This window comes from Takifugu rubripes, chromosome 19 (genome assembly GCF_901000725.2).
Source record: "Takifugu rubripes chromosome 19, fTakRub1.2, whole genome shotgun sequence".
Lineage (NCBI taxonomy): Eukaryota > Metazoa > Chordata > Actinopteri > Tetraodontiformes > Tetraodontidae > Takifugu > Takifugu rubripes.
The window spans coordinates 7615686-7633127 of record NC_042303.1 but is presented as its reverse complement, the minus strand read 5'-3'; the positions used below and the strand labels follow the sequence as shown (position 1 = coordinate 7633127).

Sequence of the window (17442 nt, the reverse complement as noted above, 5' to 3'; positions counted from 1 at the left end):
TCAGATGGCTGCACTTTTTCATTACTTTCTCTGTTAGTTTTGTTTTCTTGTGGCTAAAAATAGATTTTCATACCTCTGCTTATCAGACCTATATTGTGGTTGTGCGGTTTATTTTTACCGCACAACCGGTAACTGTTTTTTTTATTCTTCCTGCATTGCCGCCCTCTAATGAACACATTTAGATTATTTTTAACACTTATTAACAATAGATTAAATGTATACCAAAATAGAAAATCATGTATATTGTTATTTATAGTATGAAAGTACAAAAGTCAGAGTTGGTTACAACCATTCATTTAATCTTAATGACTTTTTAATATACAATTGTTTCATTTTAACAATTGGGAGGCTCCAACAATTAACTTTTGTTAAATAATCGACATTTACAAGAAGGTTTCGACACACTTTACTTCAGCAACAGTTCATATATTTATTGACACTTCTATTTTATTGCCATTTAAAAGGAAAGTTTGCAAGAGTGCTTAAAGTATTGCTACAGTTTTGTTTTATGTAAAGCTTCCCTCCAACGTTTAACAAGCCACCGTGACAGTTGTGTTTTTTTTTTTTTTTTTTTTTGGGATCGGGACCTTCCGGGGTCAGATGGCGGCGATGGCAGAGCAGACAGATTCTGCCACTACAGGCACATCTACAACCTGTGTCTCCTTGTCTGTGCGTGGTCCTTTTGCTGCAGTGACCTAATGCTGGTGTCCATCGTCTCATGTTACCACTGTCCTGGCACAGGCGCGTATGAAAAGTGTGGCCTGAATAAGTGTGCACGCGACGCTAACGCCAAAGACTTCAACCAGGAACCGTCCTGTGACTCACAGTGTAGAGACTATGCCGTTATTAAGACACTGAAACTTTTCTCCTTTGCTGGAGCACAAAAATGAGGCCTTGGGTTTAAATGTTTTCAAGCCATTTCCTCTTTACGCCTTTACTTCCTGTGACAGCTTTCACCCAAACGCAACATTAGCTCAAATCCCTCCAAGTCCTCTGAAGCAGACTGTTTAACCCTGTAGTAGACCACTCTGGGTTATATCGAATCAATCTTATCTGTCACTCACAAGTGAGTGTATGAAGCATTTAAGACATGAGGCAACTTCTAACTTGAGGTTCCTCTTTGATTTCCTGTTTCTGACCTACAGAGGTAAATATAGACCACGCAGGCTGATCGAAAAAGACAAACTGGATATAATACATAGAAATGTCTGCCAGGACTTGCATCAACATCACATTTCAGGAAATGGCTGGTTGTTATTCTCTTTTTCTATCTTTACAGACCAAACAAATAAGAGGATGTTTCAGTGGTATATTCCACCACACTGCTACGGCTACAGGGTGACGCCAGCTAACATTAAAGGCAACTATTTTACTCAACCCAGGGATCACATTTTATCAGAACGCTTCGGGCATGTGGAGAAGTGAACATCAAAAAGATGGCGGAGGTAGGGCTCTGAGGTGGATGAGGAGACTCGACTGCTAGGTCAGGGGTCCATGCTTACCAACAAACTGTTCCTTCAGTCTTGGTGACTGTTGAAAGGGAAATGGGAGGAACATGGAAGCGTCCGGTGTCTCTGGCTCTCCCTGTCAGTGGGAGTAGAAACCCCAGCATGTCCAACCAAGAGTCTATGTTTGTTATGAGGGAACGTCCAGACCAGCACGTCTGGCTTCCGATTCGATGAGGTTCTCGTCTTCACAGTGTGCTTCATCCGACTTCCTACCGCTCCTCTCCTCTCCTCATCAGTAGGGGGTGAAGAGGATCGGCCCATGCGCGGTGCGAATGGGTCCCGGGGCTGGTCGCAGCAGGCTGAGGGGTGTACCCTGGAGGAGGTGATGGTGGGAGTGAGGGTGGGAGGCCGGGCCCGGAGGGCGCAGGGCCAGCTGATTGGAGGAAGCCGCTGCCGCCATGGCCGCAGCTACGGCCAGAGGATTCGGCAAAAGTCCGGCCGGAAGTGTTTTTGGAAGTTCCTGGAATTTGAAATGAGTCGATTAAGAAATTTAAAAAGGTTCTGCAGTTTGTCTCAGATAAGGTGCCTCATTGAAGGTGCCTAACGATGATGCAAGAGTGGGGAAACGTTACCAGGAAGTCTGTGCGCTTCTTGTGTCGGATGAGAAGAGGATTAGGTTTGCCTGCAACTCCATCCCGATGCCTCCGGCTCGATATATGCTGTAATTAGAAACGAGGCAGGAGAGGTGTTGGACTTGGATCCTGATCTGGACGCGTTCCGATCGTCACCATTTTGAGTGTCTCACCTGTTTGAGCTGTAGCTCAGAATTGACTCGGACGTTGCAGATCTCACAGTGGAAGGTGCGTTCCTGAGTGTTGGGGTCACACGACATCTCTCCTCCTTGCTCTGGGCTTGGTTTAGGACCTAAACGGGGGTAGGCTTTAATGGGCCCCAGTCCACTCCGAGCCTCCAGAATGGTTTTGTGTTTGGTACCTGGGACCGATAAAAAAGTCTTTCCATAAGAATAGAATCACATGGATTAAGAGCTGCAAGAAGATAATTTATAATTTAAAACAATTGAATGTATCGATTTTGTACAATTTCTACACCCTGCTGGTGTAAGCCAGTCCACTTGGTGGCGCCAGTGCTTTAAGAGTAAATCTGTGTTTGAATAACCTTTGTTATGTGCCTCCAGTTGCGAGAGGGAATTAACAGCTACTTTGCAGAGGGAACAGTAGAGAAGCTTCTTGGATTTCTCTTCCTCGGACTCTCCCGAAGAAGGGCTGGGTGCTGGGGACGGGGTCTCGGGAAGACTGGCTGCTGCGGAATCAGCAGGGGGGGTACTGGGAGTCGCAAATGGGGAAGGAGAGGATGGCAGCGGTGTGCCAAGAGAGAGCAGACAGGGATACTCGCTCTCTGCCGGGCTCGGAGCGGGTGTTGGTAGGGGGCTGGGGGTCGGAGGTGACCTGTTAGAGTTGGACCAGCACTGAGGGTCCTCTGCAAACAACACACGGGTCCCAGGTTAGTTCCCAATATTGGACTTCCAAACAAATCAACTTTATTTCTGATTAAAATCCCTCCACCCAGAGTACCCGCCCATCTCATTCTGTGAGTGTGAGAGGGTTCTCACCTTGCTTGTTAGCATCAGGCTCGGGGCTGGATGGCGGGGGACCTGTTGGGGCCGGTGACGCGGCGGTAGGGGGCTGCTGCTTGTCGCCGTCTTGGGGACGACCCGTCTTGGACGTTTCGATGCCCTTCACTCTTCGGGCATGGCGGTTCCCCTTGTAGTGGGCCTCTGCCTGGCTCTGGCAACAGACATGTCACAATACAGGATGTTTCGCACTTTTCTGTCGCCCTCTGCACATTCGGTCAGTCGTCACACTCCAAAAGCTGTTTTAAAAGTACAGAGAAGTGCGCGGTTCCATCGCACTCATCAAAGGAGCTATTGAGTTGATGCTTTAGGGGCTGATGGGCTGAGGCTGTCATGGAGGATTAGCGTCTAGTTGGGAATATTCTTGCCTTCCTTCACCACTGGTGTAATCACTGAACTGGCCTCTGCAAGACTGATGATGGTTATTGAGCGCCGGGATTATCTGAAATGAGCTGCAGGGCTGTGAGGGACCACTGACAGTTGACAGTCAGCTGCCAAGAGTGAAACTGCTCCAACGAGGAGGATCGGCATTTCCAGTTGGAAAAATCGAAGCTGTGACTTCAGTGATTTTCTCTCCTTTCGCTCAACTCGCTTTTTTTTCTTTCTTTTTTTCCAGCGGCTGAGCTGTGATACTTCCTGTCTTCCGGCGACCTTCAGTGTCTTAGGTACGACATCGATTTCAGGAATGAAAAGATTGATTTGTGGGAGAAACACAGGAAAGGAAGAGAGATGAATGCACGAACTGTTTGGGACTAAGAGGCAAACTGCCGTCGTAAAATATAAACGACGCTCTGCACACTCGGTGGAGCTGAATGGGATATGCAAAAGGGGGGAGGGAGATGAATGAAGAGAGGGAATCCAAGAAAGAAAGAGAATGAGAGCAAGTGAAAGTCCCTTAAATCCTTCCTCTCCTTCAGACTGATGTGTATTGATGTTTTATCTGCTGCATGATAAAGGAGCAGAGAGCAGAGGCAGCCGGTCTGGCTGCCAGATCTTCTCTGCGTGGTCCTGACAGCGAGGTGGCAGGAAGGAGACGGGGATGGATGAAACGGCATACCGCACATGATCCCTGAGAGGAACGGAAAGGGGCGAGAATGAGAGCGAGAGAGAAAGGTGTCCGGCGTGGCACTGCAGCGGTGACGGCGGCGAATGCAGCACGTTGTGACGTCAGCCTTGCAGCAGAGCCGAGCCGAGCCGAGCCGAGCGCGCGGCAGGCTAATCTGTCCTCTGTGAATTAGAATGCAATTCCAATTACAGCACGTGTGGCTACAGAGAGCCGGAATTGAGGGCGTTTGAATGGCTCCTGCCGATAAATCTGCCCCCATTTGAGAGCTCTCACTTAACTTCAGGGCTTCGGAGGGGAAGACAAAGGGAAATATTGCTCTCGCTTTACACACTTTGGTAGTTTGTGACCTGTGGAACATGGCGGGCTTGCAGCCAGCTGCAGCAGGCACAGCGTTCCTTCATTATTAAAGAACGTCCGCTGTGCCAAGCACGCTGCTGAGGCAGCAGGCCGGACAAACAGGTGGCTCAGAGCGGTCTCACCTAGACGCAAGCACGCGCATTTTCATTTACGTGCGCATAAACATTCCCCGGGGCCCGTATAGACCAAGTGAGAACATGCAGCTCTGAGCAGGGATATTATTAAACGAGCCTCCATAGAGACGACGGTGTGAGGTCAGTTTCAAGTGACTCGCTCCCAGAGTGGGTTCTTTAAACGCCACTGAAATTAGAGCGAGTATTTAGCACTTCATCATCGGAATGCAGTCATATATTTATACCGGCTGGTTTAATTTGGGCTCGATGTCTAGATTAGACGTTACACGTAGCCTGGGGTCATAAATGCAAGCTCTCAATTATCTGTTAAAAACCCTTTTAAAATATTTTGTCATGACAAATTAGGCTCTTGAATCGCTTCATAGTGATTGTGGGTTTATTTCCTGTGCAGGCAGGAGCTGAACTGTGCACAACTCCTGCTGACCAACTGTCAAACACACTTCTTCAAATAAGTCGCACTCCATCGACTGTGATTGACAGAGGAGGCCTTCCTGGCCTCCACCACGTTCTGGTTCAGTCAAACTTTATGGAATTATTTAACTTTCACCCCAAAACTTATTGTTTGGTTGCGAAGATATTTAAAAAAAATTGAACCTCATAACCAAACCTCCACATCCATGTGTCTAAAAAACCGATTGGACACAAAAAGGGAACAGCTGCTGTCGGCTTTCGTACCTCGGAATTGAATCGTATCTGACAGACGTTGCAGGAAATGATTGGTCGCTTTGTTTTCACCATCGGCAGGCCGAAGGTGTGCGTCATCACCGCCTTCTGGATGGGGTCCATCTGTGAAGGAGCGACCGAGAGCAAGAGTTAGTGGCGGCAGATCAGCTGTCTGATTAGCATTAGCTTTGAGTTTCACTTTAACCCAATGAGGCCCTGTTCCTAATGAGGACTAAAGTAGGGAAGATCTAGAGAGGAAGGCATGTTGGGGTGGATGATCTCCATTTTCTGCAGGGACACAGATTCCGATTCTTTTGGATTATGGACGGTTAAGGTGATCAGTAAATGTGAGAAAACAAACGGTGATATGGATACTTGCCATACTTGAGATCTGCATAGGAGAATAGAATAGAGATCAACTCACACACCAGCCCAACTTCATGTGGGCCACATCATTGTTCCTTGAAAGGTTCCCTCTTTTTTAGAAACTCAAACGGACTCAGGCGAGGTCCCTGACCCTTCAGCGGGGTGTTTACGACCACAGCGTTGGGTGTTGTCCTCATTAAATCAGTCAGAAGTGCACGGTGGTTTTACGCAGCCTCTCATCTCCTCCGACTGTGAGTGGTTGCTGCTAAATGAGATGCTTTACACTCTCCAGCTCCAGGCACCAGGGGCAGAACGGCATAATTTGTCAGAAGCCCTGAACTCAGTTTAAATCCGTGGTTGGAAATATTTATAGTTTAGCTTCATTTTTGCTCTTGGTTGCCTCTGAGAGCTGCCTTTAATCTGTCTTTTTTTTTTTTTTTTTAGCTTTCATGCACATTGTACATGCCCAGACTTCTTTTTGACTTTTCTCACCCTCAAATTATTTTGTTGTTACTTTCAAAGCCTTTAATTTACGTCCGTATTGTTTACAGCTTTACATCTCCCCAGATCTCTGATCTTGTTGTAAATGCCATTTTGGCACGCATTTAGTCTCGAAAGGTGAACTATTCTGATTTTGAGCTGGTAACCCCGTATTTATTGTTGTAGGACAAATTTTCGTCACTCAGCTGAGCATCCTTGATGCATTTCTGTGTGAGAGCTTTTTAAATCCATGCCCCGACCATGGCTTTTATTCCTTTTCTGCACCTAAGTCAGCCTCCTGTCAAATGGAAAAAACATGCTGGCTGAAAGTTGCATGGATGGACAATAATTCTGTACTTTTGCATCATTTATTGCGCAGAGATCTATTTTAGTCTCACCACCACTCTGTCCTGGGCCTCTATGTGGAGTCTTACCTCTTGCTGTCCTAGCCTGCACCCGCACTAACAGGTTTAAATTAAACAGAGGGAGAATAAAAGCTTGTTGGTGAAGTTGACGAGGGTTGTTGCCCCACAAGATGCCTTAGAGAGTTTTGCAGTAGTGAGGACGTGCTGGGGACTATGCTTCTGTCACTGGATACCAGTAGAGTTAGGGGCTTCTACCTAGGTGCATTTAGAGTATGCATGCGCATATGTGTGTATGTGTGTGTGTGTGTGTGTGTGTGGTACGTGTAGATCGGTGACATGCAACTCAATCCGGAAATGAGAAGGAGCTGCAGGAAAATGCTGACTTAGGAGAAAACGGCCTGTCCCCATTGATTAGCTGCAACTCACTTTATTGCAGCAGAACCGTCACGCAGGACTGCTGAAAATCATTTTCGCTGAGCAAAAAAAAGTAAACAGACGTCATCGCTTCGAATTACACAGCATAAATCTTCTGGCGCGGTAGTTAACGTTGGACAATAGCCGCCCGTCGGTCCAACGCGGCCTCCGTGCAAGCGCGTGCATACCTCCACGTACACTTACTGCATTGAAATTGTGGAAGAGGCCAATACTGGCGGGGTGCGGGGACTCCAGGGGGAACTGCAGGAAGGGCTTCATGTCGAGCGGGGCAGGGATGAGGGATGGGCTCCGGAGGAAGGCAGGGACCGGCCCCGGTCGGTTCACGCTTCCTGTGGAAGAGACACTAATTAGCCTCATTAGCACCCGTAGCACTACGAGAACAACCTGGCATTGACCTGTCCTGCACAGATTTGCATGTTATATCATGCTGTCTTATTGAAGCGTCCAATTATTATTGATGCACCAACTGTTCAGACAGAGCAAACACCTGCTTCCCTGTTCAGACTGGAAAGTCTTCCACACTTTCACCTGTCTCCTCTCCTCCGCTCGCTCGCTTCTCTCTCAGCAGTAGCTCAGCAGCACTAAATGGATGCACTTGAGGAGTCTTCTGTGATGGGCAGGAGGACTAAGCTCCTTAAGCCTCACAGCTGGGGAGCCACAGATATCTGCCTTTCTCCGTTTCTCCCTCTGTCTCTCTCTTACCAGGCAGCATTATCTATCCCCCCATTTCATGGGCCTTATTCTGTCTGCCTGCGTCTGTATCCTCGCTGCAGCGCCGGCCCTTCTCGCTGCTTTATTCCCTCTCATCCTCCTGTTTTCCTCCCTCTTTTCTCTTCTGTTTCCCGTAGTCCTCCTTTTCTTGCTCAGTGAAAAGCCAGCGGGGTGCCTCGGGCCCAATCTGACTACGTAGAGAGAATTTGTATAATCTTTTCTTCGGGGAGTGCGTGCAATCATCGCCCTTTATTGCCGCTGCTTTGCGATGAATACTTAACAGTTTTTGTTACATTTGAGAGGGGAAAAACTGGTTAATTATCAAATTGAGGGGAGGAGAGGGCTATTTTAGTCGCAGCAGAGGAGGCAATTTAATCAGATTTAAAGAACATACTGGCAGGATCAGAAATAGACGGAGGGGAAAGTCTCATCCTGGCATTTGTCTTCAGACCATAATCAGCTGGAGCGCCGTCATTTGTGTCGGGACACATGAGAAGGAGGGTTGCAAAGTAAGACATGAAAGCACAGGGGTCGGGTTTTAAATGTCCTTCAGACATGCCACGAATCCCACAGCTCACATGGGGGCCATTATCACCTCCGCAAGACACACACGCGCACGCCCGATCAAACAGTAGCTGTGAGTGAACTTGAAGCTTGAGATTAGGATTCTTTCTTCTGCGTTGTCGTCTTAATCGATCACGTGAAGTTTGTTCACAGGTGAGGTAAATGATGAATCTGCATCTAACATATCTGCGCACCCACAGATGTGGACACGATGACGCTACTCCATCTTTTAATACGCTGCGGCATCGCCAGTTTGCCCGACAAATTCATCGTCGTGCTCCAAGGTTGTGACACGCTGACTTTTACAAAGATGGTCGTGGGTGTTTACAAAAGAGCAGCTCAAGTAAACAACAATGTTTAAGCTCTGAGGACATGAAAAGCTCTTCCGCCATCTTTCAGCAAAACGTGTTCTTGACATTCTTCTGTTTAATCTCATTTCATGCATCACGGCACGTTTAAAGGTCAGAGGATCTCTGCATTGACTTTGCAGGTACCTGACAATAGCGTGACGTGTTTAGCGCTGGTATTTTCACGCGGTGTGTTTCGGGAGGGGGCGCATTTTTCCTGGCTGAGAGGAGCATCCGCAGCAGCAGCAGCCTCTTGTCCTCCCCTCCTCCTGAGTGATTTACAATGACATCAGATAAGTGGACGGCGCATCTCTTCAGCGGCGTGCGCATTGATTGGACACATTCTGAGTAGCGTTAAAGTGTTAAAGGGCTGCCAAACTCTATAAATCCAAACCTCGACATCTATTGCTCTTTCTCACCGCTGAAATGAAGCTCATTGTCGCGCCAGCGTGTCCTGAGACTGCTGTATGTGTGTGTATGTGTGTGTGTGTTTGTGTTGGGGGGGGTCAAAATGCAAATGTTCGATGTTTGGGTAATAGGTTATCGAACTTTGATTTTGAGAGAGGCTTTTGTATAAAAATGAAGAGGAGACAACCAGAGACGGAATATGAGTGCGGCAGCGACCCTCCCCGAGCCCGACACGTGGGTGTGTGTGCTCGCGCCAATATGCTGTGACTGAGGCCTCTCAAATTGGCAATTCATTTAGCCAATTTAGGTCTAATGATCACAGAGGTAATGTCAATGTCACTGATCGCACTGGAGGCTGTGGGTATTCTCTGCATGTCTGTTGCCCGGAAGGGGACCGAGGGGGGACTGGGGGTGGGGGAGATGCCGTCTGAGCCAAATGATGTGTGATGAGAGTCAGAATAACTGCCAGGTCCTGGACGCCACACTGAGACATACAAACAAGGTAACCAAATGCAGCCTCTTGTAATTCCCGGCCGCTGCGAACAGAATGAGCACGCCTTAAAATGAGCACGCATAAGCTAACATTAACCCCCCCTTCCCCCAACCTCAGAGAGATGAGAGGAAGCAACTTTCTTGTCCAGGAAACCCTGTTTCTGCTCACTTTTTTTCTTTACATTTTGCTGGAAAAACCTATCTGATGCCGCCTTGGCCGCTCTAAAATCCCATATTTATCAACGCCGTGTGGCTCCCTTCTTGCTTCTCATGCTAATCCCGTGTGGTGTAAATGTAACGTTACTGCGTTAGAGGGTTCAACCTTTGAAGAGAACAGAGCGGCAACTTTGCCGTGACTGCAGGGGGAAGATGGCTCTGTCTTAGTGTCGCATACTGCTACTGTGAAGGACTGAGCATGAAATCCAATTTACTGCAGCTCGGCTTACCCTCAAGTCAAAGGCGGCTATTTCAACCCAGGCAGGGGACAGACAGGCAAAAAATAAAATACACACACTCTCTCTCACACACACACACACACACACACACACACACACACACACACACACACACACACACATGCGCGCCTTTAGTCCAAAATCAGACTCTGAATGGGCAGTTTTCTAAAGGAGTGGGTGAAGCTCGGCGCTGATTAATGTTGTGTTTGTCCAAGTGAAATGTGGAAAGTGGAAAAGAAAGGCCGGGGCGAAGAGGAGAGCCGCGCCGCTGAAGGAGAACACACTTGATTCCGGTCCACACTTTGTTTTAATGATAGATGCTCTGCACCCAGTGGCCAGGATTAAATACCACCTCCCAGGAGCTGAAGTGTGTGCGTGTGCGCGTGTGCGCGTGCGTTTAGCGCTGTGCTCTTGAGATAAGCTTGTCCTTCTGCTGCTCAGCTCCCTGATTTCAAACATTACTTGTGATTAATGAGTACTTTTATTTTGGCCTATTGATTGTGTTAACCTCTAATTCAAATTTCCATCGTTACGTGAAGACATTTGACAAAACTCCACCGTCTGAAGTGGCTTAATAAAAATTCCCTATCGGTAAAGAACTGGACACAATAACCCAAGAGGAGCAGGGAATGAATGGCGCCGGGGATGGGCGGACGGAGTCGATTGAGCGTGGAAAAGAGGTCTGGATGTGGAAGGGAGATGAAGTGGAAAGAGAGGGAATGCCAGGAGGGGGAGGGAACGCATGTTCTGAGGTGAGTCCAAGGTGACCAGAGGAGCCCAAGAACCATTTTAAGCTGCAGGTTCATTTCCAACCACTGAGCAGCAGCATCTGACGCACAAAAATCTGTAAAACGAGTGAAAGCGGTTAAAGGTTAACTATTTTCTTCCCACAAGGTCATTTATCTGTTACGTCTTAACGTACGGTGAACAAACACAAACCTCCAAACGTGATGATCGGTGATAGAGACAAAACAAGCTGCTGTCCAGCGTGTTGGTCAGCAGTGTGAGCGGCATGTTTTTGCTTCTGCTGCCTTTAACTGGCTGTGCTGCCATTTTTCTACCTCGGTTTGACAGCACTAAATGGTGGAGTAAAATATGTATTGTTTGATTACATTTTTGAAACCCCCAAAATATCAAAAAGCACATAAAATACTATAAAACAAGGACATGACAGGGCGCTTTGAGCCATTTCATCATAATTATAACTATTCATAATGAAAAGGCAGATAAGTGTGAAAAATCTACTAATAGAGCTGCAATAAATACTTAAATCGTACATTTATTAAGCAGTTATCTGCTCCAGCTGGTTGCTAACTCAGTTTCTCATCCTGCATCGGTCCTGATGCTGCAGAGGTAAACAAAACAACGTGACCCGCAGCCTCATCGAACATCATTATTCTATACGTCGAACCATTTACACACCTGCGGGCAGAGGCCGACGGAAACCCGAGAGCGGCGAGTACACAAGCAACCGATCCGGTGCGCTGAAAGACGAGGGAGGGCTGCGGGGAACAATGCTGCGCGACGCCAGGTGCTTCTGTTTGAGTTTGCGCCACAGACGGTGCACAATGGAGAGATGCACTCAATCTTCAATAGACAGAAAAATAGAACTTTGAGGCTGTGGAAACTGCAGCTTCATATTAGCGTTGTTAACGCAGTGTGTTTATACTGGTTGTGTCAGCATGGGTTTCATGCTCGCTGCTGGAGAAAGATCCAACTGGATTAAGGAGAAGAACAAACAACATGGAACTGAGGGCTGCGGCTAAGAGCAGCAAGGCTGAATCGGAGGGGACATACAGTGTATTTGTACAAGGTTAAATAGGTCAGTGCTTAGTTTGAATAGAAAAGGAGAAAATCTCCAAATCCCCCACTTGAATTCTGGCGAATCTTTCGCATGACTCCCAGTGCACTAATGAGGACGTCGATGAACTCCATGGACATGCACGTACTGTGTCATCAGCAGCAGCACCAAGTGGAAGTTCACAAGTGGATGATCCATCTGACAAGAGTAAACATTGAAGATCTGGAATGTGTTTGAACAAGGTTAAATAACAGTCCGTGTGGAAAAGGAGAGGAAAGATTGGGAAGATTTAAGCGAGTTGGACCTGCCAGCATTTAGGATGGAGGACTTTCTCAGTCGGTCTTCCCCACTGACCATTTTCTCTGCACTAATTAGGCAGCCACGGAGTTTTGAACTTCTGGAGTGCGTCCTTGGAGTAAGATACTTTGAAGTACATACTTGCCGCCATTTCTGCTCTTGCTGACTGAGGTGAAAAGCATTGTGGGATAGTACGCTGCTGCATTATTAAACTATAGATAAAATGGGCGGAGCAAGTCCACATCTGGTAACCTTGGAGCGTACTCAGCAGTTTGCAAGCTTCGATCTGGAACAAACAGCTAAGGTCTAAGGAACCTAACGAGGGACTGTGGGACTTAGCGAGCGTCCCACCCTCCACCCAGGATCTAACCAAGCATAGGAGGGTGGAATCCAGATCTGTGGAGGCTCAGCAGAACCAGGTTTCAGGCTCCACCGCAGCAACAGGTTAGGAGAGACAGGCCGGGGCGGCGAACGGTGGCTGTTTGGAGGTTTTACTGGAAGAACAGACGCAGCCAGTCTTGTTGGACAACTGCCGCATTGGCTGACTAACCCAATACAATGATGGCTGTCAAAGAGCAGAAGCGGGCAGCTGTGATAGACGTGACCGTGACATCAGGAGGGGCAAGAAAAGACGAAGGAGCACCAGGGGTTGAAGGAACAACCAGAACATGCAGAGCGACAAATTTTATGCTTCGTATCTCAGAGCAGATGACTCAGTTGAAATGCCAGCACTTTCTGTGCATCACAATAATAGACAGTCATGTAGTTCCTGAGGGCTGGGATGCTTCAGGAACACACACACACACACGCACACACACACGCACACACACACACACTTATGAGATGCTGATACAAGTCCTGGACCTTTTTCCATCTCCGGCCGAGTGAGGTCTCTGCGTCAGCCTCGAAGAAGCGCTGGCCCGTTTCTTAAATAAATCAAGACTTCAAACCTCTGGGTTTGAAATATTCATTGCTAAAATCACACAAGAGTTACTAAAGCGCCTCCCTCCCCGACAGAGATGAGCTCCAGCCTTGGCACGGCTCTTCAACCTCCACGGCTGATCGTGTAGACGTCAGTTCCTGTTTCAGGCCAAACCTCTCAGTATTTGCAGTGGACGGTGGGTTTGAGGCTACAGACTCAGAGGTATTTACGTCATGGAGACAAGCGAAGACGTTTCCCGTCATCCGTCTGTCAACTCCAGTCATGGAAGCTATGTGAAATGTTTGGGACTGTAAGTAGGGAGGCTTTACAATTCATAAAGCCTGATCAGCTGACGTAAAATACCTAATGTGCAGCTGCAGCTCGAGATCAAACTCAGATTACAGAGACCTGAGCAGGTGTTGACGCAGAATATTAATAATGAATGGGAATAATCAGATGGTCAACCGCTAATCCAGACGGCAATTTGAGGAAATGTCACGAGGCAGAATGTAGAATCTGAAGGGGAAGGAGCAAATCACGATTGTTTTACATCAACATCGTTCCTTTGTTTTATCACATTTATCACATTTATGGCATAGAAGGCTCGCCAGTAGAGTCACATGACCAAGTAAGCAATCCATTTAAGACATGGTTAATTTCCAGTTAAGCCATAATGTCTTCACAATAAGCTATTATACCTGCGTGGATGAACAACATGTGTGTCTGTATTAGACAGAGACAAGGTGTGTGTGTGTTGTATATGTCATGTAGTGAGGACCAGGATGCTTATTCCACCTGACATGGTTGGGAAGCGAGGACATTTGGGTTGGTTATCAAAACTTTGAAGGGCTTTCTGAAGGTTAAGACCTGGTTTTAGGGTTCAAGCTAAGGTTTAGCCATAATTTTCAGAAGGGGGGAACCTTGGGAACAGTCCTCACAAAAATAGCAGTACAAACATTAGTGTCAGATTGTGCATCTTACATTTTTGGTCAGTTAGGGTTAGGGTTAGGGTTTGGTCAGACATACATAGAAGACACCTATTTACAGAACTAAAAATGAGTGAAGCAGTGTTGTATACAAAGTGGTCTTTTGGGGGTCACACACACTCTGTCCACCAATTGAGCTGGTGTGTCCTAACTTTTGTAATTGCATTGGACAACAACTTAAAGTCTAGTTGAAAAATCGGTTGAGGGAACTCAAGATTGATCAATAAAGACTGGACTGCATTTCTTTCATCATCCCATCTGCATGACAACTGCAACAGTTTGTCCAAGTTAGGAAAAGCGCATGTGTGACGGACGAGTGCTCTCCTGACAGAGGACATCTGTAACGTTGAACAAGTTAAAAAAGAGAGAGGAGCTTTCTGGCGCCTTCTTACCTAAGATCATGCTGTCTCCTGCGACAGAACTTCACTCCTGCAGCTCGTCTTCGTGCTCAAATCTCCCGTTTCTCAGCCAGTTAACGACGCAACTCGAGTGTTCGCCTCACAGACTCAAAGACATCCAGTCTCACGACCTTTGCTTTCCATCCCGCCGATGCGCCCCCCCTCCATCTGTCCGCGCGAGATGCTGGATGTGCAGCTTGTAATGTGCGTCTTGTGTTGCAGCCAGACGTTGTCAGGAGAGGAACACGGCGGCAGCCCTCAGCGTAACGCAAAATGCAGTCGGTCCACTGCAACGGAAGCCTGTAATTTATTCACTGTTCCATATTCACTCCGGGAGGGAACACCAGAGAATACAGCTGAGATGGAAGCCCTGCCTCACTGGAGGAGCATGCCTCCCACTTGCTCTGTCTCATATTTTGGGGTTGGGAATATCCTAAAGGCACCTTGCGTTCCTGTCCTACGATTGGCTGGACACTCTGCCAATGAACGTGCGCGGAGCTGAGCCTTTTCATGGGGTGTTTGGATCAGGAGGCATGTGATAATGCTGCTGTCGGTGGCGCTCTCCTTTCCCCTCTGTCACTGTTTTGTTGCTGCTCACTGTTGACATTATGGATGATTGTTTCATTCCATCCCCGACATCTTTAAAAAAAAAAAAAAGCCCCGATCCTTTCAGGCATAAGCGCCTACAAGGAATCCGTCTCCCCACCTGACTTTTACAGCCCGCGTTTACAAAAAGAGCAGGGCTGCAAATGCTGAGTTCACACTGCAGCTGTTCACCCGAACAACGACGCGAAGGGAGACAGAAAGGAAACGCAGGCACAGATTAGGCCGACAGCTCCGGAGGGTTGGAGGGGGGCCGCGACGGACTGAGCTTAACACAAACTGACTCCAGATGAAAGTGCGAGGTGATGAAATGTGCCGGGTGGGTTTGAACCGCAGGACGGGAATGACGCCTTTCTGACAGGAAGATAGCTTAAACTGCGTGGCCCACCCATAGGTGTGCTTTCAAGACTTCCATCAAACTCTTTCCCACAAGACCAGCGGTGTCTTTGGACGACCTTCCAGTGTGTGTGTGTGTGTGTGTGTGTGTTATATAAGGTTTCCTCATTAGTAGAGTCAGGCTGAATAATGCAGTTAGGTGTATTGTTGTCGCCAATGGTTTAGGTGCTAATATGACTTTCGGAGGTGAAGGGGCTGATCCAGCACGACTTTAATGGATGTCACTATGGGAAACTGAAACCCGACACGGACGACACACCATCTTGTCCGTGCGTGTGAGAATGTGTGTGCCTACTTCCCGAGGGAGTTGGGTTACTCGATTGTTCAAGCCCTTTGCTTTAAGTAGATAAGTAGAACGATAACACACGGTGAAAAGGAAAGATATGGAAAAAGTTCTAGTGACTGTTTGATATTCCTGAGCATTTGTGAGGACACAAAGCATCATTAATGGGCTGAATCTTACAACAAACACACACGCATGTAAATATTAAGCTCTCGCATTGTTTTTAGTATAGATATTATGAAGTTACTTTGTTGAATTCATCTGTTTCAGTCCTGTAAGGTGAAAATCAACTTTTCTCCACCAATTTACAAAAAATAGATTGTAAAACATTGGTTTTTTGCCTTTCAAAGTCTCTATGAGGAGGTGTAAGAATCCAGGACAGTTGATGGGTGGCAGCCGTGCGTGAATGCAGCCTTCAGGGCCGACAGGGGTCAATCTCACAATAGAGAGCAGAGTATAGAAATGATATACGGCGGCTACGGCCATAACTGAGGAGATTAGAGGGAGGGAGGTGGCGCTTTGTCTACCTTGAGTCGGTGGACAATCTGCTCACAATGGAGGGTGATGGGACAGGCGGGTTTAACCCCAGCAACACCCGACATCATCCCCCATCACTGCTGTCCTGTTCTGACGTGGATGAACCAAGAATCCAGCCCTAAATGTTGCAAAGTGACTGCATACTTTAAAATCAAAGCCCCTTCCCTCCCTTTCTTCCGTCATATCCATCATATCTACAATGTGTGTGAAAGGTCAGAGATCAGAGCAGTCAGGGTTCTTGTCTGGCAGAGGTTGTTGATGCGGTTTATTCGAGATTATTTCCATCAAAGGGCCAAGCCATCAAAGACTCACGCCATTTATTTCTGCTCAGAAAATTGCAATAATTGGGCGCCGGCGGCTCAGCCCCTCTTCACTTCGTTTTAAGGTGATCAAAGGAAGAATGCTCCCCTGTGAATAAGCACTGCTCACCGGTCGCTGGCTCACTTACCTGAGCCCCACATCGGTGGCGTCTGCTCTGCACGCGCAAGTAAATCCAGATCCTAAGTCCAGAGGTCAGCGTGTCAGTCAGCATAAAACAATTGAGTCAGAGTTCCTCCCTCAGCAAAGGGATTCTCATGCCACGGTGATGAAGACAGAAGCGCTACTTCCACAGCAAGCAGCCGGCGAGAGAAATGCTCACAAACTGTGGCTGCATCAAACAGCAGGAGGCTCGATGTCCCGCTTCTGCATCTTCCCCTCCGTCTGTTTCTGGCTCTTCATCTTTTCAAATTTCTTTGAATCCCGCTCGGCGTTCTGGCGCGTTCTCCCTTCGTCTTCCCCTTCATGCCTTCACCTTTTTGTTATCCAAAGAGCAGGGGGGGGGGGGGGGATAAACAAGTGCACGAGATTCCAGAAGGCTAATTCTGCTGCTTGGAACAGTGGAACTCAATACGTGACGACAACTGTGGAAGGAAGAAGACGAGAGCGAGAGAGAGAGAGAGAGAGAGAGAGTGCGAAAAAGAGGTGGGGGGCTGGAAGCGTATGGGAGATCAGAGGAAACGTGGACTAGACTGAGACTGCTGGGGAAGACGACCGGGTTAAAAGGTTGTTGAACCCGGTGACACAGAAACAAGAAAACCCAAAACTCAGAGCCGGCTTGTTATTCAAATATTTTCCAGCCTCCAGCATTTACATTAGACTGGAAATCGCATCAAACATATTCATCCACCTGCTAATGCTCAAAGGTGCCTCTGAAACAGAATATTTGAGCTGAACGACGCTGTTTCAAGTGCAAGTTTCCTGTTGCACAGAGTGGATAAACTACTGCTGCCGTGGTC

At 47.6% G+C, this 17442-nt stretch overlaps 1 protein-coding gene across 4 annotated transcripts; it reads right to left on the bottom strand.

Annotated features, from left to right (window-relative positions):
• Positions 1 to 282: 282 nt before the first annotated feature.
• Positions 283 to 16979, bottom strand: LOC101071690 (zinc finger protein 385A-like). 4 transcript variants are annotated; one of them, XM_029827396.1, is made up of 9 exons: positions 16806 to 16979; positions 16614 to 16665; positions 7149 to 7294; positions 5332 to 5442; positions 3079 to 3253; positions 2625 to 2945; positions 2254 to 2441; positions 2081 to 2167; positions 283 to 1968 (listed from the first exon to the last, which is right to left on the bottom strand). In XM_029827396.1, exons 1-9 carry the CDS (start codon positions 16818 to 16820, stop codon positions 1741 to 1743), a joined length of 1323 nt encoding a protein of 440 aa, XP_029683256.1. In that variant the 5' UTR covers positions 16821 to 16979; the 3' UTR covers positions 283 to 1740. The 4 variants fall into 4 exon arrangements, with proteins under 4 accessions (XP_029683256.1, XP_029683259.1, XP_029683257.1 ...); XM_029827399.1 differs by lacking the exon at positions 16614 to 16665 and having other exon boundaries at positions 16806 to 16826; XM_029827397.1 differs by lacking the exons at positions 16614 to 16665; positions 16806 to 16979 and adding an exon at positions 14341 to 14764.
• Positions 16980 to 17442: the final 463 nt, after the last annotated feature.

What these genes read in the sequence shown, in the direction of transcription:
- LOC101071690 (XM_029827396.1), bottom strand. An exon ending in AGATACGATTCAATTCCGAG is followed by an intron (nt 3,254 to 5,331) that starts GTACGAAAGCCG and finishes GTCTGTTGCCAG; the next exon opens with AGCCAGGCAGAGGCCCACTA. An exon ending in AGAAGCGCACAGACTTCCTG is followed by an intron (nt 1,969 to 2,080) that starts GTAACGTTTCCC and finishes TTCAAATTCCAG; the next exon opens with GAACTTCCAAAAACACTTCC.